This window comes from Arctopsyche grandis, chromosome 3, assembly GCF_051622035.1.
Source record: "Arctopsyche grandis isolate Sample6627 chromosome 3, ASM5162203v2, whole genome shotgun sequence".
In the NCBI taxonomy this organism is placed as follows: Eukaryota; Metazoa; Arthropoda; class Insecta; order Trichoptera; family Hydropsychidae; genus Arctopsyche; species Arctopsyche grandis.
The window spans coordinates 10,683,420-10,709,503 of NC_135357.1; the positions used below are offsets into that span (position 1 = coordinate 10,683,420).

The window sequence follows — 26,084 nt, forward strand, 5'->3', positions numbered from 1 at the left end:
TTATCAAATGTAGCAATCTTTTTAATACATTTGTTACTGTAAAATTAATCACAAATGTTATTCTCTATTACATATAATTAATATTAGAAATGTTTTTAGGTTTATTTTGGAAAGCTCCAGAGCTTTTGAGGGCAAATGGCAACTCGGGAGCAGCTAAAGGAAGTCAAAAAGCTGATGTATACGCGTTTGCAATAATATTGTATGAAATCATTGGACGGCGAGGACCGTTTGGGCTAATATCATTGGAACCTAAAGGTATTTAATTTACATTGACCAATTTATGTCATTATTTTCATTTTACCTTACATTTAATTTTATTTTCTCAATAGATATTATCGAACGTATAAAACGTTTTCCTATTTATGGAGATGCTATTTTTCGACCGGATGTAAATTCTCTTGCCCCTGAGATAGCTGAAGAATGTGTAGTCAGTTGTATGAAAGATTGTTGGGCCGAAGAACCCGACTTAAGGCCAGATTTTCAAGTGATTAGATCGCGCCTGAAGAAAATGAAAGGCGGAAGGTAGTTAATTTATCACCAAATATGGATATGTCAATTAAGTGAATTTAAACCAAGTACACATATTTATAACGTGCAATTTCAGAAATCGTAACATTATGGATCAAATGATGATAATGATGGAAAAGTATGCTAATAATTTAGAAGAATTAGTTAATGAAAGGACAAGGTTGCTGTTTGAAGAAAAACAAAAAACTGAAGATTTATTACATCGAATGTTGCCACAGTAAATAATTTCTCAAGGATATGTATTTGATTTAATTAATATGAATAAAATTGGTACAATAGTATGAATGTTTTTGCAGGCCGGTTGCAAAACGATTGACTACAGGCCATGGGGTAGAACCTGAATCTTTCGACTCAGTAACAATATATTTCAGCGATATTGTCGGTTTTACTCAAATGTCAGCTGAATCTACACCTCTACAAGTTGTAAATTTTCTGAACGATTTATATACTGTATTTGACCGGATTATAAAAGGCTATGATGTATATAAAGTTGAAACAATAGGAGATGCTTATATGGTCGTAAGTATTTTATACTAAGTTTCACTGATTTAATAATTCCATAACATCAAATGAATCACCCTTTAAAAATATAATTTTCACATAGGTTTCTGGGCTTCCCTTGCGAAATGGTGATCGTCACGCTGGTGAGATTGCCTCAATGTCTTTGGATCTATTGGATGCTGTAAAAACTCACAGAATATCTCACCGCCCCAATGAAACACTCAAACTTAGAATCGGCATTCATACAGGCTAGTAGTGTGCAATTATGTCAGAAATATGTATCAATCTTCTTCATATTTATTTATATTTTAATAAGAAAAATTTTCAAACTAACATACATAGGTCCGGTAGTAGCTGGTGTAGTTGGTCTAACAATGCCAAGGTATTGTCTTTTTGGTGACACTGTCAATACGGCAAGCAGAATGGAGTCAAATGGAGAAGCTTTAAAAATTCATATATCTCCTCAGTGCAAAAACGCTTTAGAAAAATTAGATGGATACCACATTAAACCACGTGGAATGATTAGCATCAAAGGAAAAGGCGAAGTAAGAATATCGCAATAGTTTGGTTTATTCCTCACAAAATATAATTAATACTGATGAGATAATTGTAATTACAGGTTGAAACTTACTGGTTAGAAGGTGCAAATGAAAAAGCCATTCAAAGGCAAGCAGTAGACTTTGGTGAACTTCCACCGTTGTTCTGTCGACCTCCAAAATTAGCCGGATCTAGGCAATCTTCGATCAATGGTAGTATAAATAAAATTCACTTAATAAAATACTTTAAAACCATAGAACTTAATCTGATGCGTATTTTTTTCTTAAGGATTTGGAAGTCGTCGACAGTCACGGTGTTTGGCTAATAGTAATATTTCACTTAGTCGTCCTAGTCCAAATCCTGATCCAGATCACAATTTTAGACATAGGTAAGTTTTATTAAAATTACAATAAATTAAAACTATTTAATACGGCGATTAATAAAAATATGATTTGATTTTAGGAGAACTCTAAATTCAATAGCTTCATCTACTGATGAAAAGGAATTGCATTTAGGCATAAAGAATGATAGACAAGACATGTGTATCGGCTTGAGAGAAGCGCAATCGCTAGACGTATTACAATTCGACTCTCCTCGGCTGCGTCCGCGGAAAACATCACGTTCTCTCGACCGATGCAACATACTGCCTTCCAGTAATTCGTGCAACACTATATCAATTGTGTCCGGAAAACACTTCAACAATAACAGTTTCATAAATGGCAACGCAACTGTCATGGGAATGGATGCCAACGAAGGAACAGAAATGAGATGTGATGTAATACCAGAAGCGTGTCCCCTTCTTCGGAAAAATAGTCTGTTAGATGCGCCTGTGCCGTCAGAAGAAAAGCGATATGATAACAATAGTGTTCCTTCTAAAAAGTGGAAGTCCTTAGAGGCACTAGGCGAAATAGAGGAGGCAGCTCCTGGCAGAAAATTACCTCGCACTCCAATTCGATCATGGTTGAGGCTCAAAGGTATTTTCAACGGTAGCAGTCTACGTACCAGTGAAAGTTCGTTGCGCAAAGGGATGCCTTTACTCGATAGGGAGTCTGTAGTGTGAAATATGATAAGTGTCTCTTGAACACGTGTATTTTTAATATATTTATTATATTTCCTTGTGATGAATGTGAATAGAAAACATTCAGTTAAGTCACATTTAAGTTTTGTGGTTCCTTGAACAAATCTATGTTTCAAAGTCATATACATACATTATTTTCATTACAAGTGACGATATCACAAAAGTTTAAGTCACATAATACATTTTAATATAAGTACCTGTGTTAAGAGTAAATTATAACATAATTATATAAATTTTGACATGAACTCGATATAAGAAAATGGATATAAAATGTAGTAGTGCCATACCAGTGAATGTGCTAATTTTCTTAGTACCAGTTTGCATGTAGACATTTTTCAAATAATATGTTGTCCATATGTATATTGCTTATTATTTATTTTGTTAAGATTTAATTACGAAGATTTAGAATTATTTTAAGTAATCGCACAAATTCGTAGTCCATATAACTGAACAGAAAAATCTGAAATCAATTAACTTAATGAGTTTCGAACTGCGATAACTGTATATTGAGTGAATTAACTAGTTTTTTTTTTCATTAGTAATGGAAAAATAAATGGCTGTGAAGTATTTAGATCGGTTTAATATGTAAATAATTTTGACAAGACTTTGTCATTTATACCAGCTTCCTAGTATTTTATATTGTACTCAAAACACATTTTACTAAAACTACTTTTATACAAAAACATAAAAATAAACATTATGCAAAGGCTGGTGATGTGGGAAATGAAAATTATTTGTTCACCATATTTACAGTTGTTTATAAGAATAGCTATATTATCAGGAGTTGAGTATTCGCAAAAGAGTGTGCGTGAAGCTTGTGACTACATAATGGCACATGCAGTTGAAGTGTTGATTTATGCATAATAGAAAACATGGGTTTAACGCTAAGATAACCCATTGTAAATTTTAGAACACAAAATACTAAATGAAAATTTAATTTTGCAAAATGCAGCATCCCATCATTTTGTTGATATGCACATTCGGTTAAAAAAAAAAGCAACAGCCATCAAAATTTGCACTGCCATTTTGCATAATGAACATTTATAACATCGAGTATTTTGTTTACAATTAATTTTAACCTAAATATAACAAACATTAAATGTCTCAATGGGTTAAAATGTATTACTGTTGTAGATTTGTATTGTATTTTGTTATTGTGGTCCAAAATATATAAAAAAAAATTGTAAATAGACAATCAATTACATATAATGATTACCAAATCTGAAGAAAATACAATTTTGTGAAATGATATATTTTATTATTTATTACTATTAATATATGTTTTTTGTACAAAATTAATATAAATATCACATTATAAACATTAAAAATACAATCTAAATAATTTCAACCTAACCTATGTATCTATTGAATTTGAAACTACACTTTCATCTGTTTTTAAAATGGGCTCATCAGTTTCATCATCACACTTTTCCCTCCAGTGTAAAAATCCAACAATAATTATAATGAGACCACAGATCCCAGTGAACACCCAAACGCTCTTCAAAATCAGTTTGCTGGGCGTTACAAATAATTGCACTTTCCATTGCGACGGATCATCGCGAGGCCATGGAATAACAACTACTTGAGAATTCGGTATTAGTTGGGTCCAAGTTTTTGAACGATTCGACAAACCGACCATGAGAACGTCGACGAAATTTGGGGTCCTGTCAAGTCCGAATATGGAATATGGTAAATTCATTGCATAGTATGCAGATTGTGGCAATTGTGTGCAGACGCCATCACGTGGCAAACCTTCTTGAGATAGCATATGATAGGAAATTCGAGGCCCCGGTAAATTTGTTCCTGAAATTATTAAAAAATTATCATACTATAAAAATGCATCAATACTTCACGATAGTTTCAAGTACGAAAAGTTTTATTTACCATATGTTCCTTTCTTTTTTCCAAGGGCACCTACTGCTACCGGTACTATTTTATTTGTTAGGCCAGTTAATACCATCACCTTTATAAAGTTTGCATCATAGTCCAGATTGTTTTTGAATGCGCACAACTTATATTCTTTAGTGGTGCTATTTCTTTGCAGCAATATGTAATCTAAAACTCCGTCTTGATAGAAGTCATAAAAAACAGAGATGAATGTGCCTTTTTGGAATACTCCCAAAGCATTCCATAAGACTTTATATTTCCTATTGAATGTACAGACTTTTTCCTCACATGGAATATTTTCTAATAAGAAAGTCTGCAGATCACTTCCTATTCCCAGTTGTAACGTTACAAGCAAGTCTGGATAGCCGTCCATATTATAATCACCTCCCCTCATAGTTATCGTATCTGTGTATACTTCACCATTAGGTGGGTTAAATCCCCACACATTATGACTATCATCTTCAAAATCAACAAGTAAGTCTAACCACTCTCCGTCATCATTCAACAGAATTGTACTGTTCTTACAATCCTTATCAAAGCAATAGGGCAACAGCAAATAAAGTTTTCCTGATAATTCCACATCGAGGAACAGAGATTGCCCGACATGACCATTCAACACACCGATTGGAAGTTCAATCTGATGTTTATAACTGAATCCAGATTCATAAGAATTGCCATACCATATTTCAAAAGAATTTGGAGTCGTAATAAGTAAGTCTGATATGTAATCGCCGTTCATATCTAAGAATGAGTGTGAATGTGGAATTCGGATTTGGTTGTATCCTTTATAATCCATGTAAATTTCAGTAGGTTGAGTTCGGTTATGGTGAAACACCCAAAAAGTGCGGGTGTTGTTTTTGTTGATACCAAATAAATCTATTATCATATCTTGATTATAATCTAGAGCTAATGGATGACCCTTAACCGTTGCGATCACTGACAAATCATCCGATGAACAGTTCAAACTGCTCTCTCCTCCCCAAATAATACGCAAGTCATGATAAGGCGAATTTTCCAATTGGGCAACATCTGATTGCGTCGTTATCAATATGTCCATAAATGCGTCTCCATCGAAATCACCTGGAACTACACTAGTTACTCTGTAACCTTCGAATTTGCATTCCATTCCTAAGCCTTTTTTCAACAGAGGTTCTTTATCGCTGGCTAGTAAAATTTGTAAGATTGTTCCATTGTTCTTTGTGATGAAAACATCAGTCAATTCATCAGAGTTAAAGTCTCCAAATGCAGCTGGCAATCCATCTCGATCTTTGCCGAAGACGTTCTCACTTATATCTGTGGAAACAACGCTCGAGATGACGTAGAATGGTAAAAGTATTTTGATATACATCGTTCTTCATATATTGATCATAGGAACTAAAAAATAAAAAATATATAATTTACAGAAATCAATAGATATTTAAGGCATTGTGAATTCAGTTTAATGTATTTACAATAGTATTGTACATCACAATTAACTACAGACAAATATAGGAACAATAACTGAAAATACATGTCAACTACCACTGACAGTTCACTGACAACCAACTGACAGTTCAACTAGTGATACCAACAGCATATTGTAGAACCGAACAGACTTTTATTTCAATTTCGATTAAATCATTACAGTCATTGGCCACTTACATTAAAACAGTATATTAACGGTAAATTAATATAAGGATTAAAAGTAAACAGAAACACCGAACTTATATTAGTTCGCTTTTGCAAAAGATTGAGCTAAAATTCCTGGTCTTAAAATCTTTTTGAAACTTTGCCATTTTAAAGTAAATAAGCAGAGTATGCTTTAATTATTTGTTTTCTATGTAGCGAAAGAACACAATAATTTTTTTTTACTTTACAAGCTTATTATTCATATAATATATTACGAAAGTAAATTTGCCGTAAAAAAACAAATATTTTGTGGCGGCTCGCTTATACGACATGGTCGAGTTTGGTTGCCTTCCTGCGAGTGGGGACCAACCCGGCTGGGTTCGGAGAGCCGCTACTCACTCTGTCTTCAGCTGTCATATAATAAACACGTGCATTAACATGCCAGTCGTCTCATTCGTTCATCCTCCATACTGGTGACCCCCGACATCGAGTCACGCAGCCTCGATCAATTTCAACATGCCGCTCATCCCTGCCTCGCCGAGCCAGGCGGGGAAGCTACCCGCCGCGCCCCCATCGCCATCAACACAACACGCGTCGCGGCCCGCGGGTGACAATAAACGAGCAGACACGGCTACCTACCTACCTACCTACCTACCTACCGACGTCCAGCCACAACGTCGATGACAGGTGCTTTAAAAAAATGGGGGAGCGAATGAGACGACGATCTTGACAGCTGGATGTGGAGTCATGCGCGATCCAGTACACATAGAACGGTCATCCAGCACCACAAGACATACACCACCTCAGCACCATCATCATCATCATCATCATCAAGGCCCCGTCCGTCCCCACGAGCGTCGTCACGCCGAGACGGGCGGTAGCGCTACAACACCTCCACGAGCCACAACGACTCACAGTCCAGCTCGGAGTATCATCAACCACATCGATGCCCCTGCCGCCCCCGCCGCCCCACCAACCGACATCAGCCTCGGAAGAGCGGCGCCGCCGCAGCATCGCATCGGCGCGACCATCGGACCACCCACCGTCCTGCTCGCGACGTCACCGCCCTCGAATGTACCGACCATTCAGGGCGGTACACCTATACAGCGGATGACCCACGTCAACATTTTTTTTTTCTCCCCACTTAATAATTTTTTTCTTTTGTAAAATTTGTTTCTTTGTAATTTTGGTATCGCTGATGCTGGGGGGGGGAGTGATGTGGCGGCTCGCTTATACGACATGGTCGAGTTTGGTTGCCTTCCTGCGAGTGGGGACCAACCCGGCTGGGTTCGGAGAGCCGCTACTCACTCTGTCTTCAGCTGTCATATAATAAACACGTGCATTAACATGCCAGTCGTCTCATTCGTTCATCCTCCATAATTTTATAAGATATGAGAACCAACGTGCGAAATAAAACTAGGATATATAGGGCGGATGATAGGTTTCGACCGTTTCCCGTCCTATGGAAACTCAGTTGAGTTTTGAAGAAAATCTTTATTCGTCGATTAATACATGTGTATTTGTATGTACGGCGAAGTAGGTAGTTGCTTCACCGGAATGAGCCAGGTCGAGTTCTTGAAGCTCACTGGAAAATCTGGGGATGATACGCTGATTTATATACTCGTTGATTGTGCAACGCGTAGCTCGGCTGGTGAGATCACGTTCTGGAAGATTCCTACGGGGTCGAGGTCTTCCTTTGTGTGCTGTATTTGATGCGTAGTTAGTTGACTCCTTGCGAGTTCCCATGTACTCGTGATTGCCAGTGCCGGCCTTACACCCTATGGCGCCCTCCGGCAATTTTTTCTAAGCGCCCCTAGAAAATTGTGACAAATTATTTTGTGACATTATGAACGGAGATAAGTTTCAACTACAAATAATCAATTTAAGTTTCGCTTTTGGCACTCTAACCTAAAAAAATTTAGGGTCTTTGGCGCCCTAATTTTAAATTTTAAAGCGCCTTCAGTGCATGGAGTGGTGCCCCAACATACTCGACGCCTTCGGGCGCCACCCGACCCAGCCCCCCCCCCCCCCCTTAAAACCGGCACTGGTGATTGCGTATCTGGAGCGAGTTTATGGTGTCTTTACCCTATGTGTTCAAACGGAGATACTTCGGCCAAGGTTGATTTCCATGTTCGAACAGGACGCAAGGATGTCATTTGTACAGCTTGAGTTCGATGAGGGAAATAGGTAATCATCGACCTAGTTTCGTATAATAGAATTTATGCAATATTTCTACAGATATAAATTTATAAAATTTATCTTAACCTGTACGCATATATTGAAACTCTATTTGATTTTCGACACGGGGGCATGCTATCTCACAACGCACATAGTAATGAGTGTACAGACTCCAGGGATGTTCAACTCGAGAGCACCCCGGAAGTCGGTTTTGTAGAAGCTCGTGGTAAGCGTGGGCGGGGCTGGTTTCCTCAAGGTGCCTTCCTTCGTCGTCGGTGGTCTGGTCTCTGCTGATGTCGGCTGCTCTGCTATGTCCCTTTCTCCTTCGTAATGTGCGTGGGATGCGTGATGTGGAAAAAGGGGGGAATTGTAATAATGAAAACAGGTTGTAATTCTGTTTGTATGGTGACTGTATTTTATATATATGTATATGTATATACAGAGATCAAGCAGAGGGGACAGGGGGGAGGGAGACCGTCGTGAAATTAGCGCGCACGTGTTCGAGAGGTTATGATAACCTCACTCCTCACGTGACTACGTGATCTGACTTCGACGAAGAAAGACCAGGATTTCCTCACTTCTCACCGGACGTATACTGAAGCTGTACTTCCAGTATCGTCTGCCGATCCAGGCTGAGCTGATCGGGACTCGGTGGTGGGAACAAACTCGGTAGCGAACAGAGATGTTCACTCGACCGAAGCGGAAAACGAATAGGAGGCGGGGACGCGCGCTCGGCGCCGATCTCCCTCCAAAACGGCTCCTTTGGTCGTAACGCCACGAAAGCTGACCATGAAGACTTGGTCGGAACATACTCCCCCCGTTGGAAGTCAGAGGATCGAATTCCAAAACAAACAAGAATTAATGGTGCACAAGCGACTAATGAAATACACAAAAACCAAGCAAATAAGCAAAAAAATAACAACAAAATAAAAAACAACACAACAAAATAACCCAGTCAGCAAACAAAATAACATTAGTCCACCGTCAGTTTCCCATCCTACATAAGCAGCTGACTAAGCCGGCAAGAAACAAACAAAAAATAGACAAACAAACAACCAAAACACCAACAAATAACCAACACCAATGCTAGGTAACAATATTGTTCAACCGTTATATGTCCCAATCTATCCTGATAGCTCCATTACAAAGCACCAATCAAACCAACAAGAGAAGCATAAAAGAAAAGCAACTCAAAAACTTAAGTTAAAACACATAAACTGAATCCACAACACAGATACAAACAACGCGCCAACTTTAATGTGGGACGTTATGAACGTTCGCCACACCGTTGCACAAATTCACTGAGTGCTGCTCGACTGGCAGTCGAGCTACTCGCCGGACTGCTCGCTTGGTGTTGCTGATGGAGTAGTAGTAGGACCTACTCCTGTGCCCCTGTCTGCCAGGGGCCGCTGCTGCATGTGCTGGTGTGGTAGCACCCTCGCTCCGGGTTGATCGACCAGATCCTCCTGCTGTTGCGCAACTAGTGGTGCGCCAACTAGGAACTGGCCAGGAGTTATGGGAGCTGGGTTGGGAAGGTCGAAAGATGTGAGGGTTTAAGGGCGCGGGTACATTGCGCTTCGGCAAGCGGAATCTTCGTTCCGCGTAAATACGCGATTCGTCCAGGGGACGCGTAACTGTCTTGACTGGACGTCTCGCGCCAAAACAAGATAACGGATCACGACCCGTTGTGTGATGGCAATTCCGAGAATCGCTTGAAACTGTGGGCGCTTCTAGAGAGCCGCCCAATATCCAGCCGAAAGCTGTATTCATCATCGCGATGCGTCCTCCTCTGTCACCGCGTGACTTGGAGGGAACTAAAATGGTACGTTTGCCATTGCGTAACATCGCATGATAGGCGTCGCTGCCTATCACCATATCCACTGTACCGGGAATATCGAATGACGGATCGGCAAGGGGGAGATGAAGCGGCAAATGGCTCCGAATCTCGGACACGTTGCGCGATGGAAGTTGATTCGCGATCTCGGGCATGATTGCGCAATCGAGATCAACACTGGAGCCCTGATTGGGGATGCGCGGTAGAATTCGAATTACCGCGCCACTAGTAATGGACGTCCTATTTGAACCTATTCCTACCAGGTTGACGTCCATCCTTTTCGACTTTAAGGCGAGTCGCCTTCTTAAGTCTTCAGAGATGAGGTTGAGTTCGGAGCCGTTATCTAACAATGCTCGAACCTTGTGCGAACGTCCATCTCCGCCGCGAACTTGTACTTCCACAGTGGATAACAGGACAGTTCGGGCGTGAGAAGGCGATACGCGTCTCACCGAGTGTAAAACCAACGATGATTTTACGGGTTTGGCGTTCTCTGATTTCTTGGGGCTCCGATAATGTTTGGCCTTATTTGAAGGCGAAGTTTGGTATGGAGTTGAGTCATGTAACATGGTGTGATGGGCATGACCGCATTTGAAGCATCTCTGCTTTGTTTGGCACGCGTGAACTATGTGCCCTGGCCTCAAGCAGTTGAGACATAGTCGACGTTTTATGGCGTTCGACCTACGCTCATCACCGCTCATTTGGCGGAATGATGGACAGGCTAGCAGAGAATGACTTCCGCTGCAACTGATGCAGGAGGGGCGTTCCCTCCTCACATGCAGAACTGCTGCCTTCGGATTCGTAATGGTTCTTGGTCGAGGATTCGACTCGCCTTTTAAGACGAAGTCGGCATTTTCCATCGATTGGCACTGGCACGTTAGAAAATGCATTATTTTGCTAAACGTGCAGTCTTCATACTTGGGAGTCTGAAGCTCCCATTGCTGAAGTGTACTCCGGTCGAGTTTTCTGGTGATAAACATCACCAGAATCTCGTTCCAGGTCTCGACCCGGACGCCCAAGTTAACGAGCGCACGTACATGCATGTTGGCATCATCTATGAGACGACGCAGACTGACGTGATTGTTGCTCACGACTGGCTCGGCTTCAAGCAATGCCTGAAGGTGATACTGAACAACAATTTTCTTGTTGTTATAGCGCTGATCCAAAATGGACCACGCGCTCGTAAATGAATCTGAAGCTAATTCCAAGCCGTCAACTAAACGTTGGGGCTCTCCTTTTAGGCTTCCTAGTAAGTATTGGAACCGGGCGATTTGCGAACTCTCGCCGGCCATAGCGGCCAAGAAGCGTTGTGAAAAAAGCGGCCAATTTTGGACGTTGCCTTCGAAGGTGGGCAACTCCAAACGGGGCAATTTTATTGCCGAATTTGATTGCGGTACAGGTGACATTGTGAGGTTAGCGCCATCTAACGGTGAAGCGCTCAATTGCGGCTCACGCAAATTGATTGCTTCGGTGCATCGCACGAAGGCGGCCATATGCTCCCTATCAAATAGGTCCACGACGGATTCGGAGGCCTGCGCCTCTTCTTGGTCCAGCTCGTTTATCTGAGCTTGGATCGCTTCGAATTCAGACAGTAATGGTCTGATTGTTTCGAGCCTGATTCTGAGCTCGAAGATGCTCAGATCGTCCCCCAATTGATTCGCGTTTCTCGTTAACCGAGCGCGAATTCTTTTCCGCGTATTTTTAAGCGTACTCAAAGACGCCATTATTGAAATGCGACGAAATCAAACAAAGGAAAAAATGGACGCGGGAAAAAACAAAATGGACGTTGACGACCAAAAAAAATAGCAACAACAACAGAAAAATGCTAATTACGACCAACCTGGATTCGACGACGTTGGAAGACCAGCTCTGAAGACATACGGAATCGAAGGACCAAAATGTACAGACTCCAGGGATGTTCAACTCGAGAGCACCCCGGAAGTCGGTTTTGTAGAAGCTCGTGGTAAGCGTGGGCGGGGCTGGTTTCCTCAAGGTGCCTTCCTTCGTCGTCGGTGGTCTGGTCTCTGCTGATGTCGGCTGCTCTGCTATGTCCCTTTCTCCTTCGTAATGTGCGTGGGATGCGTGATGTGGAAAAAGGGGGGAATTGTAATAATGAAAACAGGTTGTAATTCTGTTTGTATGGTGACTGTATTTTATATATATGTATATGTATATACAGAGATCAAGCAGAGGGGACAGGGGGGAGGGAGACCGTCGTGAAATTAGCGCGCACGTGTTCGAGAGGTTATGATAACCTCACTCCTCACGTGACTACGTGATCTGACTTCGACGAAGAAAGACCAGGATTTCCTCACTTCTCACCGGACGTATACTGAAGCTGTACTTCCAGTATCGTCTGCCGATCCAGGCTGAGCTGATCGGGACTCGGTGGTGGGAACAAACTCGGTAGCGAACAGAGATGTTCACTCGACCGAAGCGGAAAACGAATAGGAGGCGGGGACGCGCGCTCGGCGCCGATCTCCCTCCAAAACGGCTCCTTTGGTCGTAACGCCACGAAAGCTGACCATGAAGACTTGGTCGGAACAATGAGAGTGGGATGCAACACTAGTTTCCGCTAGTCTGGTTACATTTCATGACTAACCAGACCAATGTCCAAAAAAACAGTACTTTTTTACTACTGTTTTCTTTGTTCACTTTAGGTAAACATAATATTTCCGATTTCCCCTATTCAATAAAACTCAATGTATTTTGTAAGGTAAACGGGTTACATCCCAAATGTGAATCACTACCAAGATAACCGCCGCTACGAAAATCACTCGCGCGGGTTCCTGTCACACCAAAATTTGTCGCACGAGAAAATTGCCGTACAGAAAACTGCCCAAATATTGCTCAACAAATGCTTTTTTATATGAGATTTGGGCAGTTTTCTGTATGGCAATTTTCCTGTGCGACAGGAGATCTGTAGCGGCGGTTTTTTCGTAGCGGCAGTTATCCTGATAGTGATTCACATTTGGGATGTAATCACCGAACCATGTTGTAAAAGTAATCGTCATAGTGGTAGCAGTGTATGTTGGTCGTCAATAGGTTTCGCGCGTTAACTGTCAAATGCTCAGGAATGGAGACTGAATTAGAGCTAGAAGAGCTCATTGAGCTAGAACGCCAACAAGAGTTAGAAGAACTTCAATATTTGCAAACAAATCAACAGAAATTTGACATATCTTCATCACCTTCCAATAAAGCATGTCATATTTTCTCTATACTATATATATTAATCCCTCATCCAGTCGCTGATAGTCATTTTTTTACATTTTAGAAGCTTCATAATACCAATAGTCATGAAAGTGAACCGAAAACTAACAGTAATCCTAAAATGGGTAAGTCGATCATTCATAACTTTCAATAAGTATTTTATTAAACTTATAAAATAATTTATTTTTCAAACTTCAGATCCAACACCGGATCAATTGAGAGTTTTGCGAAAGCATTTCGGACACTCAGCTTTCAGACAATTCCAATGGCAGATCATTTATTCAGTTATGACTGAGAGAAAAGATAATTGCATTGTTATGGCTACCGGGTATGGGAAGTCTTTGTGCTATCAATATCCCGCTGTGTACAAAAAAGGCTTATCCATTGTTGTTTCGCCCTTGATTTCGCTTATGGAAGATCAAGTCAAGTCTCTCGAGGTAGTTATTATGTACTAGTTTCAAAAGAATGATTTTATATTAGCTTTTATAAATAAATATTGTATTCTGCTTAGGTTTCTGGCATACCCGCTTGTCTTCTTGGAACTGCTCAGACGAAAAAATCACAAACAATTGATGAATTAATAAACGGTGCATACCGATTGGTATATTTAACACCTGAATATGCATCAGGTGAAGTTGGTAAGAATTACGTTGTCGAAATACCTGATTCAATTTGTCCAATTTTATGGATCTATAATTTGGGTGTAATTTATATTTTATTTCAGGAATAGAATTACTTACGAATTTGAAAAAATCGACAAATATCACACTAGTAGCCATAGATGAAGCTCATTGTGTTTCTCAATGGGGTCATGACTTTCGTCCTTCCTACCGAAATTTGGGAAAAATCCGACAAGTCCTTCCAAATATTCCTTTTTTAGCAGTAACTGCAACTGCTACAGCAAAAGTTAAAGATGATATTATAGAATCATTAAAATTAAGGTAGTTATTTTTATTTTCATACATACTCTCAATATTTTTAAACTATTAATTTCGAACAAAATATTTAGATCTCCACAGACTTTATGCACTGGATTCGATAGACCGAACCTTTACTTCAAAGCTGAAAAAAAATCTAGAGATGCTGTTAGTGATATTATGAAAGTTTTTAAACATGAAAATAGGGTTTTCGATATCGCAAATGGATCAATCATTATTTATTGCTTAACTAAAAAAAATACAGAAGAAATTGTGGAACTTCTAAAAAGTATCTTATCTTAATTCGTTAAATGTTGTATAATGCTTTATTCAAATGATTTTTCATGAAAATGTTTTGATTTTTTAGATAGTGGGCAAAAGTGTGAAGCTTACCATGCGGGATTAAGTGTCACAGTTAGAAAGCGTGTTCATGAACTATTTGTTAAAGATGAAATAAAAATTATTGTTGCCACAGTTGCTTTTGGAATGGGTATTGATAAACCTAACGTTAGGTATATGAGACCCTATTACATAGATGTATAATTTTTATTATTATTTTTATCCTTAAACTGATTTATTATATTTCTCAATAATTTTTTAGATGTGTAATTCATTACGGTTCATCAAGCAATATGGAAAGCTATTATCAAGAAGCGGGTAGAGCTGGTCGAGATGGAAATCCATCTCTTTGTTTACTTTATCATGCTCCTTCAGATTTTGTTACACATAGGTGTTTTTTTTTGTCTGTTTTTTATAATTTTTTTAGTTTTAATGTACCATATTTTTATACTTATTGTTTTTCTAGTTTCTTGCGAGATAAAGGTTTTATGTCAGAAAAAGCGAAGTCACACAGTGAATCTTTAAATATGGTTATGAAACAGTATGTTGTATCAAGAGAATGTAGGCGTCACCTAATTGTATCATATTTTGATAAAAGTTTATCCAAAACATCCAAACCAACTGAAAAATGTTGTGATAACTGCACAAAAAAGTAATAAAACCAATAAACAATACATTTAAAAAATTTAAATCAATAGTATATTTTCTTTATCAAAATATACATATGCATGTATACGAATTATTATTTTTCAGAATGTTTGCTCCCGATGATTCCGCTCGATATGAAGGTATTGATTCCGAAGGCAAATACGATTTTAGTGATGATACAGAGAAATTTCTTAAGTCAATTGAATGCCTTTTACCAAAGTCTTGGGGAGTGAATATGATTGTTAGTTTTATTAGAGGATCGAAAGCCAAAAAAATCGATCCAAAATATTTCACAAGTGATTTGCATGGATGTGGAACGACGAAAACTGATACTTGGTGGAAGGCAATTGGTGAATATAAAGAAATATTAACTTTTAAAATGTAGCTCCCAAAATATCCGTTATTTATTTATATTTATTGTTTCACAGCACTACTTTTGGAGCAAGAAAATTTTATTCAAAAAGAAAATAGATATTTTGGTACCACCCAATACTCAGTAGTCGTTTTAGATCGCAAGGGTAAGAAGTGGTTACTAAACAGGGCTCTGAAAAAGGAGGAACCTGTACTGCTCATTCCCAATCAAGATATAATTGGTTGCTTAAAACCTAAAACGTTTGTTTTATACAGTTATTCAAAAATAAAAATTATTAAATGTACCTTTCTGTATTAAAAGTAATATTTTTTCAGAATAAAACCATCTCTAAGCGAATGGAATTCAAAAATACCCACTGCTTCTACATCGTCAACACCACAAACAAATACTAATAGCAGTGTAGAAAATATCTCCACCGAACAGTTAAATAAACAAGAAGAAGCACTAATAATTGTAATTTCTAGTCCCAATTTTCCATATGTTGCTTCTCAATGCACAATTACATCAAAACTATTATTTTAAAATTCCAGGTTCTTCATCAGTTACGTCATAACTTAGCTAAAGAAAGAAATATAATGCCTTATATGATCGCTTCAGATATTGCTCTACATCAAATGACTTTAAGACAACCAAAAACATTAAATCAATTGATAGATGGTGAACAATGCAAACCATTTTGAATTGTATAAAATAATCTCAAAGAAATGAATAAAAATTCTAATTATATGCAACTTATTTTCAGTTGATGGAATGTCAGATATAAAAATTGGGAAATTCGGAAATCATTTTATAAACAAGATAAACGAATATTGTACTGAAAATCCTCAGGTGATTCGTAATGCTACAGAAATTCTTTTGAATTATCCGGCTCCTGCATCAGGTCCTAATGCAATGACCACACTGAATACAACTCAAAGAATTACCGTAGACAGTTTTATAGCCGGGAAATCCCCCAGCAATATTGCAACAGAACGGTAGATTCAATTATCTTTTCACTATTTACATATATGTATATCATCCTTACGTTTTTAATAAATCAATTTGTTGTGAAACACTTCAGGAAATTGGCAACTTCTACAATTATGACTCATTTATGCTGTGGCATTAAAAACAATTCCATTGATATAACAAAGCTTATTCCTGCTTCAAAATTAAATTGTATAATAAAATTAATTCAGTCAGAATCGATCAAAAATGGTAATATATTCAAAATTAATTTTATTATATGAATTTTCAAATAAAACTCTATTATACCTTTATTTTCAGATATGAGTAAATTAGGTACAATAAAAAACATTTGTCCCCCCGTCGTAACATATGATGATATAAAAATAGCAATCGCATATTTGGAAGCCAGATATCACTTAAAATCACTCTACATGCCATATAAAGATGATTATGCTTTAAAAATCGATGGTTCAAAAATTACTTATCATTCAACCGTAGTAATTCCTGAAAAATATAATTTACCTTCAAAATCAACAGATTTATCACAATTTTCTTGTGCTTCAACAAAGTCTAATCAAATTTCTGCTTTAAAAACCTCACAAGATGAAAATTCATCAAAAATGAAAGAATGTGAAAGTAATCCAACACCAGTTGATGATGCAGAAGCTTACGATTGGGGAGGTGACCTTCCGGTGGAGGACATGGATGAAATAGACAGGATCATGAATTCATCTAGCCACAGCGAGTCAGAAATTCCCAGAACAAAACTACCGAGTGATAAACCTGTAGTCACACAAATTGTGGACTCTTCAGATGACAATATTACATCTATACCTAACACTTGCGATATTAAATCTAAAATTTCAAAAAAAAAATTATCTAATGATTCAAATTTGAAACCAGATTCGAATGAAAGTACTTTAAAAAATAAACTACCCGATTGGATGTCGAACTCGAATCAAGCCAAAAAGGTAATGAAAGCGAAAATGTTCAAAAACAGTTTATTTAATTAATACAATTCAAACTTATTTTAAACAATATAAAACTTTGTTTCTTTTTTTTATATATTTTATTAATTCCCATTTTAAACATCTCCATGTGCATAGAAGAACTTTTTGAAACCTTTTAGTTGTAAATAAGGTAAATCAAAGATCTTTATGAACTTTGATCCATATATTCTTAAATATACATACTATTGTTGTTGAAAAGTCATTTCAATTTGATGTGAGAAGTTCTATGAACTCTGGGATGGGTTTTGGAAAAACTATGCTGATTAATTTTTAATGTATTAAAATAAGGGGAATCTTTGTTGTTGGAATAATTTGAATGAAAGTACAAAATCCTTGTTCACAAAGATAATTCTTAGTAAAAAAATATCGGATCAGCCTTATCAATGCGTATAAAAAATTGAGTTTCAGAATTGTGGATGGGCTATTTTATTAATTTTATGCGTTTAGTGGCATTGTTCAACATTTGCCTTTTAATTAGGGTGACCATACGTCCCATTTTGACCGAAACAGTCCTATTTGTTACGTGCTTTTCGTTCGTCCTATCGTTTTCGTAAAATTATTTGATCTGTCCCGTTTTGTCCGTCCACTGATCCACAAAATAATGTTTTTGAAAAGAAACGGTTAATTTAACACGTTCAAAAAAAAACCATCCTTTAGCGCATGAACATCACATTTATACTTTTTTTTTATCTTATTTCTATTTTCCTTGTATGTACACAAGAATTGTAAATTCTGAAAAAAAAATCTCGAGTTCGAATTTTCGCATGATCACAAAACTTCATCTATTGTTACTACGTACATACATAGATAAAGTAAAAATCTTTGACAATATTTATGGATATTTTAGGGAAAATTATAAAATGTTTGGACTTGCAACACATTTTTTTATATGGGGAGGGGGGGGATTTTTTACGGAGCGTCCCGTTTTCAATCCTGGGAAATATGGTCACTCTACTATTAATGGACCAGAAACGGTACACTCGAAATAAGAACATGATGTAGATTTTTGGATATAAAGCACACAAAGGCCAGAATGTAGACATAGGGCCGGGCCGGGCCGCACCGTGCGACTTGCGAGCGACTTGGTTGATGGTGACCAGACCAATGCATGCAGGTAGATGGGACATGCTACACCCATAGATATAGAATAACTCTAGATGCGCCCTTACGGACATTTTTGGTCGGAGATGTTGTCGCCATTAACTGAGGGGTGCAAGGGATTTAACTAGCGGGGAAGTTGGGAAAAAAAAGTGCCCAACAGTATATGTACATATGTACATGCACTGAAGTTTTATTTTATTTATAAATTTATTTTATTGGACACTCCGCGTGTATGTTACTATAATAAAACCATCATTAACTATTACAATATTTAAACATTAGTAACTTCCACAAGAATGCATTTAATAACACCTGTGGCAGAGGTTGTCGACCGCTGGTCCATTAGTGCATAAAATCGCGCCGATATTTCATTATATGTTAAAATACTACTATAATTGAAGACATTATATATTAATTCTTACATATGATATGTGATGCCATCCGCCTGTTTATGTTTTCTTGAGTAATTGTAACACAATTTCACTGAATACGTTGGCATTTTCGAAAAATGTTATTCTATATCTATGACCTTCCCACTTAGAAGCTCAATAGCTACTGAGAGTTGGACCGTGCACTAGTTTGTGCATGGGTTTACAGGGTGACCGGCTTACAGTGTAATGGCGCATCTATGATTATTCTATATCTATGGCTACACCCGTCAACTTGTTTGTCGCACACATTTCCATACATTTTTTCGTATCGTGCAACTAGTCGGCCGACAAAGTTTCACGGTGCGGCCCAGCCCATAGGAATGTGCTACGTTCACAATCAATTGATATAATGTTTCGCGCATAGAAAGTCGATTAAATGTGAAGAGCGGCGTTAAAATTTTAATTTTCACCAATTCGTGAAGTAGTTCCCTGGGCGTTGACGAAAAACGACTGTACAAGTATATTTGTATTGAAAATAAATGCAAACATAGATTCCGTGAATTAGTTTTCGATAGTACGAAAGGGCATAGAATGTTCGTATTATCGGGGTGTCGCATAGCGCATACATTTTCGGTTTTGTCGTTGGAAAGCATCTCGGCGGAGGGCAGTTGGTGGCAGTGGTGGTGTGGCGGTTCGGCGTCCTTGTCTGGCGCGGATCAATTGCAGCGCGCGGGAGCGGGACGGGGCGCCGCCACCCGCGCCCCCCGCCCCCCCCCCCTCCCTTCCGCTACCCCGACATGGTGAGTCGCCCCCCGCCCCCCGACCCGCAACCCGCGACCCGCGACCCGCTGTCACTCCCCCTGCTGCGTCCCCGGGTCTACCCCACCCCCCGCGTTCCCGCTCGCTCTCGACTCCTGCTGCTTGATAACGCCGACTTAATGTAATCTAAACATTATTGCACTCGAACAAACCCTTCACGATTACACCTCTCCATTACCGAGTGACCGAGTGACCGACTACAGTCTACACTCGTGTGTTTTCATTCGAGATACCCACCACTCTCTGGTTGTATTCATGTTGCACCAGAACCTTGGATGTTGAATCCGAACCCTATTTCCAATATCCAATATCAGAATCAATGACACATACTCTATTAAAAGTCTGATATGAATCTTCTTTTTCTATTGAAAGTAAACTAGTCAATTTGCTTATTCTTTTCCCTGAGTAACCGTGTCTCAAACTTGTTAAGACTTATGTTTAATAGTAATGTTAATGGAAATGCAGTATCAGTATGTGTCTGTAGCGTGACAATAATCAACTTGTCGAGAGTTTAATTTCATCGTTTGTCCTTTCAGATGTCGAACGTAGAGAATTTATCGCCTCAAATAATCAGAAGGGTGGTGAAAGAGATGCAAGAATTGGCCGAGCATCCTCCCGAAGGCATCAAAGTACACGTAAACGATTCAGACATAACCGATATACAAGCCTATATAGATGGACCCGGTAAAGTCTTTCGATGCTAACAACTACTATGAATTATCTTTTTTTGTGAAATTTGCTCATTTATGTATGTTTTTCTGTTTCAGCTGGAACTCCGTATGCTGGGGGCGTTTTTAAAGTCAAATTAGCTCTCGGAAAAGACTTCCCGGCGTCTCCACCTAAAGCCTTTTTCATAACTAAAATTTTTCATCCTAATGTTTCTAGTAATGGAGAAATATGCGTTAACACATTAAAAAAAGATTGGAAATCAGACCTCGGAATTAAACATATACTATTGGTTTGATCTTTTTTATGTCTTACATGTCTATTATTGTCAAGTAGATTTTGTTTAATGTTTTAATGTTTTTTTAGACTGTTAAATGTCTCCTTATTGTACCTAATGCTGAATCGGCCCTCAACGAAGAAGCTGGAAAATTACTTCTCGATCACTACGATGATTACTCACAGCGTGCCAGAATGATGACAGAAATTCACGCACAAGTATGATATTATAAATAATTGAATTTTGTATTTAAAAATTGCGTTGTTAATTCATTTCATCTTTCAGGCACCTAAAATATCAAAAGGATATTTGGAAATGAGCGATGAAGGTCCTTGTGCAAAGAAACACGCAGGTGATAAAAAGCTCACAGCGGAAAAGAAGAAAATATTACGTGAGAAAAAAAGAATTTTGAAACGTTTATGAAGAGTGGTCACAAAGTGAATATATTCTAAATAATACGGTTAATTCAGTAAAAAAATCTTAAAATTAATTTATTGTTTATGTATACATATTCGAACAGTGTGTTTTGTCTGTGGTCGTATAAGACATTTGCTATGATCCAAATAAATGTTGCATTTACAATAATGGTGTCTAGGTAATTAATTGGATAGTGCTCATTTTCTATCGCAAGCTCGACTAGTTAATGTACATTTAGGCTGTTGAACAATAAAAAATGAATTACACATTTTACTTTTTTATATGCGAGTGGTTCGAGGATTTTATCGGTGTTGTAAAATGATAGTGTCTTCTTAAACAAATTTCTTTAGTCATTTGTATTTGTCGTTGTCCCAATAATACATATGTCGGTACAAATTTACTTTTATCATTTTTAAATTAAAACTCTATTATAAGTATTGTAATAATTTATCGAGATGTGAGTGATGAAAATGTTGATGTATGTTTTAGAAATTGCATTATGTAAGGCATGTAATGATCGAATTAAAGTGTAACGGTGAAGATTTTATATTGTATTATCAGATTAAAACTTTGTTTACTAAGTAAATTTTATTTCAAAAATGGAATTTCTTTCATTTTAACAATGCCCCAAATTTATCATACATACATACATACAGTATTTATTAATATTGTGTAAAGAGATTTGTTTTTCTTTCAAAAGTTAATCTACATACAAAAAGTACTAACAAAGTATTAAAAAATTTACAATACATAAATGTATTCGGCAATTTAATCAATATGTGCCGCATTTTGACAAAAAATCTAAAACTCAATGTGTTCAAAGGTGAATAAAATCAGATACAAAACTAATGTCTTTGTACAATTTATTGTTGATGACACAATTTACAATAAGACAATAAATATTTTAAACGTAATGTCATAACATTGGCAGTTATACTTGTCATATACCTTGTTTATCACATTTAAAATTAGCACTATTTACAAGTTATTAGTTTCCACGTTAAGACACTCATAAGGTCCCCTGACTTACATCTATATTTATCATGGCAATTAACAATAGAATCGATTACTAATAAAAATGAGCATCTATTACTTTCTATCACAGGATTATAATAGGAGAGCAAGTGATAAATTATTCCTAACAATTGGCAGTGAAGGTTGATTAAAATTAATTAGACCATTACGGCAAAGCTGTCCAAGGAAACTTGTTCTATATTTTTAATTAATAATCCGTAAAATTATTTCGAACAGTTTTTGTTATAAATTTTCATTACTTATTGCCTACGATTAATAACATTGCTTTTTATAATTCATTCGAGTATGTTTATATATTAATTTCTATATAAATTTTCTTAATAAAATTTAAGCCAATCTTATAACAGTGATTAGTGATTAAAAGGTACATTTTTGCTTGGAATCGGTCAGTACGTCCATGTCATCTCTGCATTTCGGAACGTAGAGATTGGCGCAAGTGTGTTCCCAAATATCTTGCGGATAATTTTCCCCCGTAATCCAAATGTCCGTTTCTATGTCGTAACATTCGATTGCGGCCGTGGCACGATCGAACATGGCATCACTATGAAATCCACCGATGAGATAAATCTTAGACTCGACGCCGACGATCCCAGCGTGATAGCGAGGCGTCGGCACCCTCGTTATCACCTCCCACCTATCCAGATTCACATCGTAAGCGTCTATAGAGTCCGCAAGTATCCTATTGCCAGTGTCTATATCTTCGTACCAACCGCCACAAACGTATATCTTATCACCTATGGTCAGCATTGCGTGATCAGCTCTCGGGGTGAGCAACGACGCTCGAGGATCCCAAGAATCCGTCACGACATTATAACAACGCACGGAAGAAAGGACTTGATCGCAGTGCAGACCACCAGATATGAGTAAACAGGAACTAGACGGCAAGGCACAACCAGCATGCTGCGAACGGGCTAAAGGCAACGGACATATGCTACGCCAAGTGTCGGTGATCGGGTCGTATCGTTCGCAGGCACTCAACTCTTCACCACCTTCTTCTTCGACTTCACTTTCACCACCGATCGCGTATATATGATCCATGACCTAAAAATTATTTCATTTATAAGCACATGCCAATCCACAAAACATTATATGCATACTAAATACAATTTACATTACCACATTCAACGAGAACCGGCAACGTTCACGTTGCATCGGTGCCATTGTAGTCCATTTGTTGTATCGTGGACTGTATCTAAAGCCAAACGGATGAATGTTTTCTTGTAACGATTGATTGAAACATCCTCCGACGACGAATAATTCGTTATCTCGCACCACCGTTCCAAAGTTACACTGCTCAACGTGAGGTATCGTAGTGAGACGTTTCCATTTGCCTTTGCTCGGCAGGAAATATGTAATTTCATTAGTGATTCCGCCGATTCCAAAGCCTCCTATTTTGATAATGGCTAACTCCATCCCTCTTGAATTTATCAAGGTGTTATTTTCAGACGATGGCAACGTTTGCGCTTTTAAACTAACTTGTCGGCAAGCATCTCTTAATATATGGCAATATAGTTGTTGATCCTGTCTCGTAGGACCGGAAAACGATTTTTGAAGGACTGTTTCTATCTCCCACTTAGACATTTCCGAGAAATGAACTCGGCGTAAGAATCTCATAGCATATGATAATTTTTGTTTATATCTGAAAGCACAATATAATATAAAAAAAAAAAACATAAAAGTATATTATACGAATGGCTTTTTGATTTAATTTACCCTATATTATCATGATATCTAAGCCACCTAAGAACGATCCTCAATACTTCAGTTTCCGGACAATCGACGGGAAAATCACACGCTAGCAGGTACTCCAACTGTTGAGGTGCCAGTCGATAAAATTCATTAGAATTGGAAAACTCTTGCAGATGTCCACTTATGAATCTATACACTCTACGTCTTAGTTGATTCAACGAATACGTTTCGGCGATTGTTACAATATCGACGCAATTCTCCAAATCTAATTGAGCGTGGAGGTAATTAGAGCAAGCCTCTACGACGGTAACGACTTGTACATGACTGGCCGCCGATAGGACGTCTTGAATATTGGCAAGATTCAGACCTAGTTTAGATGTGTAAGCGTAATCTAAGAGGAGTCTCATCCCTTCAGCTGTCACACCGTTCAGTTGTATTTCACTCAGTTTCGATTCTAGCATAGCATCGGTGAACATTGCGCGAAAATAATCGCTACAGGAAGCAAGGACAGCACGGTGAGCCTGAAAGTGATAACGTCAAAAAAAATTAAATATATTTTGAAGAAGTGTGAAGAATTATAATATATATATAAAAATTAACCTGAAAGGCATGTCCTTGAGCATATAAAGTTACATCTAAAAGATGTCCTTTAGATCTTAATATATTTAAACCCGATAGCAATGTATCGGCATGTGATGGAGAATCAAAAAAGACAGTGTTTAATGGTTTATCGTTAAAATCCCAATCTGTCATTTTGACGTCGATTTATTTTCCATATGTGAGTGTCCTAGTTAACCTAAAAAAAACATTTTCAATAAAAATACATATAAAAAAGTTATGATTTTTTTATTTCCATACTATACGATACAATGATAAAACATTAATTTATTATATGCATAAGCAATGAAAAAAAAATCGAATTTAAAATGAACATACTGATGACAGCTGCATCATTTTAGAATGTAAATATATAAGGGTATTGAGTTATTGGAGGATATTTATACGCAGACATACGTGAGGTGAAGTGTGCAGGGGGTTCGGAAGAATGGGGGCTCCTCGGTGCGGGGGCGGCGCCGCTCACATACACGTAAACATGCGCCGCCCACACACACTCGCGCGTTCACGCTTGCGCTACAACTGTATATTTCGTAACTAAGCTCGTTTAATTCGAAATACAATTGCTTAATTCGAAATCCAATTAAATCAAATCTGATTTCATTATGTATCTATAACTAAGTCTAAATAGAAACAATCATACATCTGTTTCTATTCTGAACTGTTAAACATTGGATTCCATTTACATATTTTTAATAAAGTTCATTATATTTCAGTTCTTAGTAAATCGTGTATATTTACCTATTTTCACCAAATATGAGAAAGCTTATTTTGTTTTATTTTTAAAATTAATAGTTTCAGATATTTTGTTCGAAAGCATTTCAGTTGTCACTACTAGATATTTGCATACACTGAGCAACATTTACTAAAATCCGCATAATTGTGTACTAAGTGCTAATCGATTAAGCAAAAAACTAAATTCAATTGAGTGCGCATATACACAATATTCAATCAAATAGGAATATTTCAAACAAAATAACGATAGTATAAATTTTCCTATACGATACTCATTGGATTGTTTTAAAACATATGCTGAAAATAAGTCGAATAAGAAAAATACGTTTCGTATACGAATGGACGATATTAAACAATTGTAATATTTATTCGATACGGTTCTTTTTTTCCAAAAATCTGAGGATAAACCTTTGCAAATAGATCTGTACACTTTTTACTTATTCAGTTTTAATTCCTATTTCTGGTGTAATTAATTTAATCAAACTCATCAACCAGATTTCTGTTAACTTGGATTTGTTTAATTTAAAATATCCTGACCTAGTTGTGTTTAATTTGAGATCGTTATGTATTCTATTCTTGTATTTGATTTTGATTATTTGTTTTATATTTATGCTAATTTTGTTTCTTTTTTAATATTTTTTAATTTAATCTCTTCCTTTTCTGTTTTCGTTTAGCCATAATGACGATTTGGAAGTAGGTACTCTGTAATGTCACTACGGCAAAATTGTAATAAATAAATAAATAATCATTGATAGTTCTTTTAGTG

General features: G+C 37.5%; 5 protein-coding genes across 12 annotated transcripts in view; 3 read left to right on the plus strand and 2 right to left on the minus strand.

Annotated features, from left to right (window-relative positions):
- LOC143923064 (receptor-type guanylate cyclase Gyc76C-like) overlaps nucleotides 1–3,995 on the plus strand; it is a 77,488-nt gene extending 73,493 nt beyond the window's left edge. For 2 of the 3 annotated variants that reach the window (XM_077446558.1, XM_077446559.1), the window contains 9 exons: nucleotides 100–255; nucleotides 330–522; nucleotides 605–745; nucleotides 825–1,047; nucleotides 1,133–1,277; nucleotides 1,372–1,574; nucleotides 1,649–1,778; nucleotides 1,855–1,954; nucleotides 2,029–3,995. In XM_077446558.1, coding sequence (XP_077302684.1) covers nucleotides 100–255; nucleotides 330–522; nucleotides 605–745; nucleotides 825–1,047; nucleotides 1,133–1,277; nucleotides 1,372–1,574; nucleotides 1,649–1,778; nucleotides 1,855–1,954; nucleotides 2,029–2,626 — 1,889 coding nt within the window. In that variant the 3' untranslated portion in view covers nucleotides 2,627–3,995. The remainder of the gene's footprint in view (nucleotides 1–99; nucleotides 256–329; nucleotides 523–604; nucleotides 746–824; nucleotides 1,048–1,132; nucleotides 1,278–1,371; nucleotides 1,575–1,648; nucleotides 1,779–1,854; nucleotides 1,955–2,028) is intronic. The other variant, XM_077446560.1, reaches the window with a different exon arrangement.
- Nucleotides 3,885–14,152, minus strand: LOC143923066 (T-cell immunomodulatory protein). 2 transcript variants are annotated; one of them, XM_077446564.1, is made up of 3 exons: nucleotides 14,099–14,152; nucleotides 4,529–5,905; nucleotides 3,885–4,447 (listed from the first exon to the last, which is right to left on the minus strand). In XM_077446564.1, exons 2-3 carry the CDS (start codon nucleotides 5,877–5,879, stop codon nucleotides 3,999–4,001), a joined length of 1,800 nt encoding a protein of 599 aa, XP_077302690.1. In that variant the 5' UTR covers nucleotides 5,880–5,905; nucleotides 14,099–14,152; the 3' UTR covers nucleotides 3,885–3,998. The 2 variants fall into 2 exon arrangements, with proteins under 2 accessions (XP_077302690.1, XP_077302689.1); XM_077446563.1 differs by lacking the exon at nucleotides 14,099–14,152 and adding an exon at nucleotides 5,983–6,074.
- Nucleotides 13,154–17,787, plus strand: LOC143923065 (ATP-dependent DNA helicase RecQ-like). Its single transcript, XM_077446561.1, has 16 exons — nucleotides 13,154–13,347; nucleotides 13,423–13,483; nucleotides 13,557–13,795; nucleotides 13,870–13,996; nucleotides 14,083–14,299; nucleotides 14,368–14,564; nucleotides 14,643–14,787; nucleotides 14,877–15,005; nucleotides 15,081–15,266; nucleotides 15,368–15,612; nucleotides 15,691–15,874; nucleotides 15,950–16,088; nucleotides 16,166–16,292; nucleotides 16,378–16,609; nucleotides 16,696–16,832; nucleotides 16,902–17,787. The coding sequence occupies exons 1-16, from the start codon at nucleotides 13,177–13,179 to the stop codon at nucleotides 17,594–17,596; spliced, it is 3,231 nt and encodes a 1,076-aa protein (XP_077302687.1). The 5' UTR covers nucleotides 13,154–13,176; the 3' UTR covers nucleotides 17,597–17,787.
- A 1,906-nt stretch (nucleotides 17,788–19,693) lies between these two features.
- On the plus strand, nucleotides 19,694–22,619 carry LOC143910040 (ubiquitin-conjugating enzyme E2 S). 5 transcript variants are annotated; one of them, XM_077428382.1, is made up of 5 exons: nucleotides 19,694–19,865; nucleotides 20,421–20,568; nucleotides 20,652–20,842; nucleotides 20,917–21,045; nucleotides 21,113–22,619. In XM_077428382.1, exons 1-5 carry the CDS (start codon nucleotides 19,863–19,865, stop codon nucleotides 21,248–21,250), a joined length of 609 nt encoding a protein of 202 aa, XP_077284508.1. In that variant the 5' UTR covers nucleotides 19,694–19,862; the 3' UTR covers nucleotides 21,251–22,619. The 5 variants fall into 5 exon arrangements, with proteins under 5 accessions (XP_077284508.1, XP_077284510.1, XP_077284509.1 ...); XM_077428384.1 differs by having other exon boundaries at nucleotides 19,731–19,824; nucleotides 21,113–22,156; XM_077428383.1 differs by having other exon boundaries at nucleotides 19,736–20,005; nucleotides 21,113–22,156.
- On the minus strand, nucleotides 21,295–25,132 carry LOC143910038 (kelch-like protein 26). Its single transcript, XM_077428378.1, has 5 exons — nucleotides 24,983–25,132; nucleotides 24,569–24,764; nucleotides 23,993–24,489; nucleotides 23,396–23,918; nucleotides 21,295–23,320 (listed from the first exon to the last, which is right to left on the minus strand). The coding sequence occupies exons 2-5, from the start codon at nucleotides 24,719–24,721 to the stop codon at nucleotides 22,637–22,639; spliced, it is 1,857 nt and encodes a 618-aa protein (XP_077284504.1). The 5' UTR covers nucleotides 24,722–24,764; nucleotides 24,983–25,132; the 3' UTR covers nucleotides 21,295–22,636.
- Nucleotides 25,133–26,084: the final 952 nt, after the last annotated feature.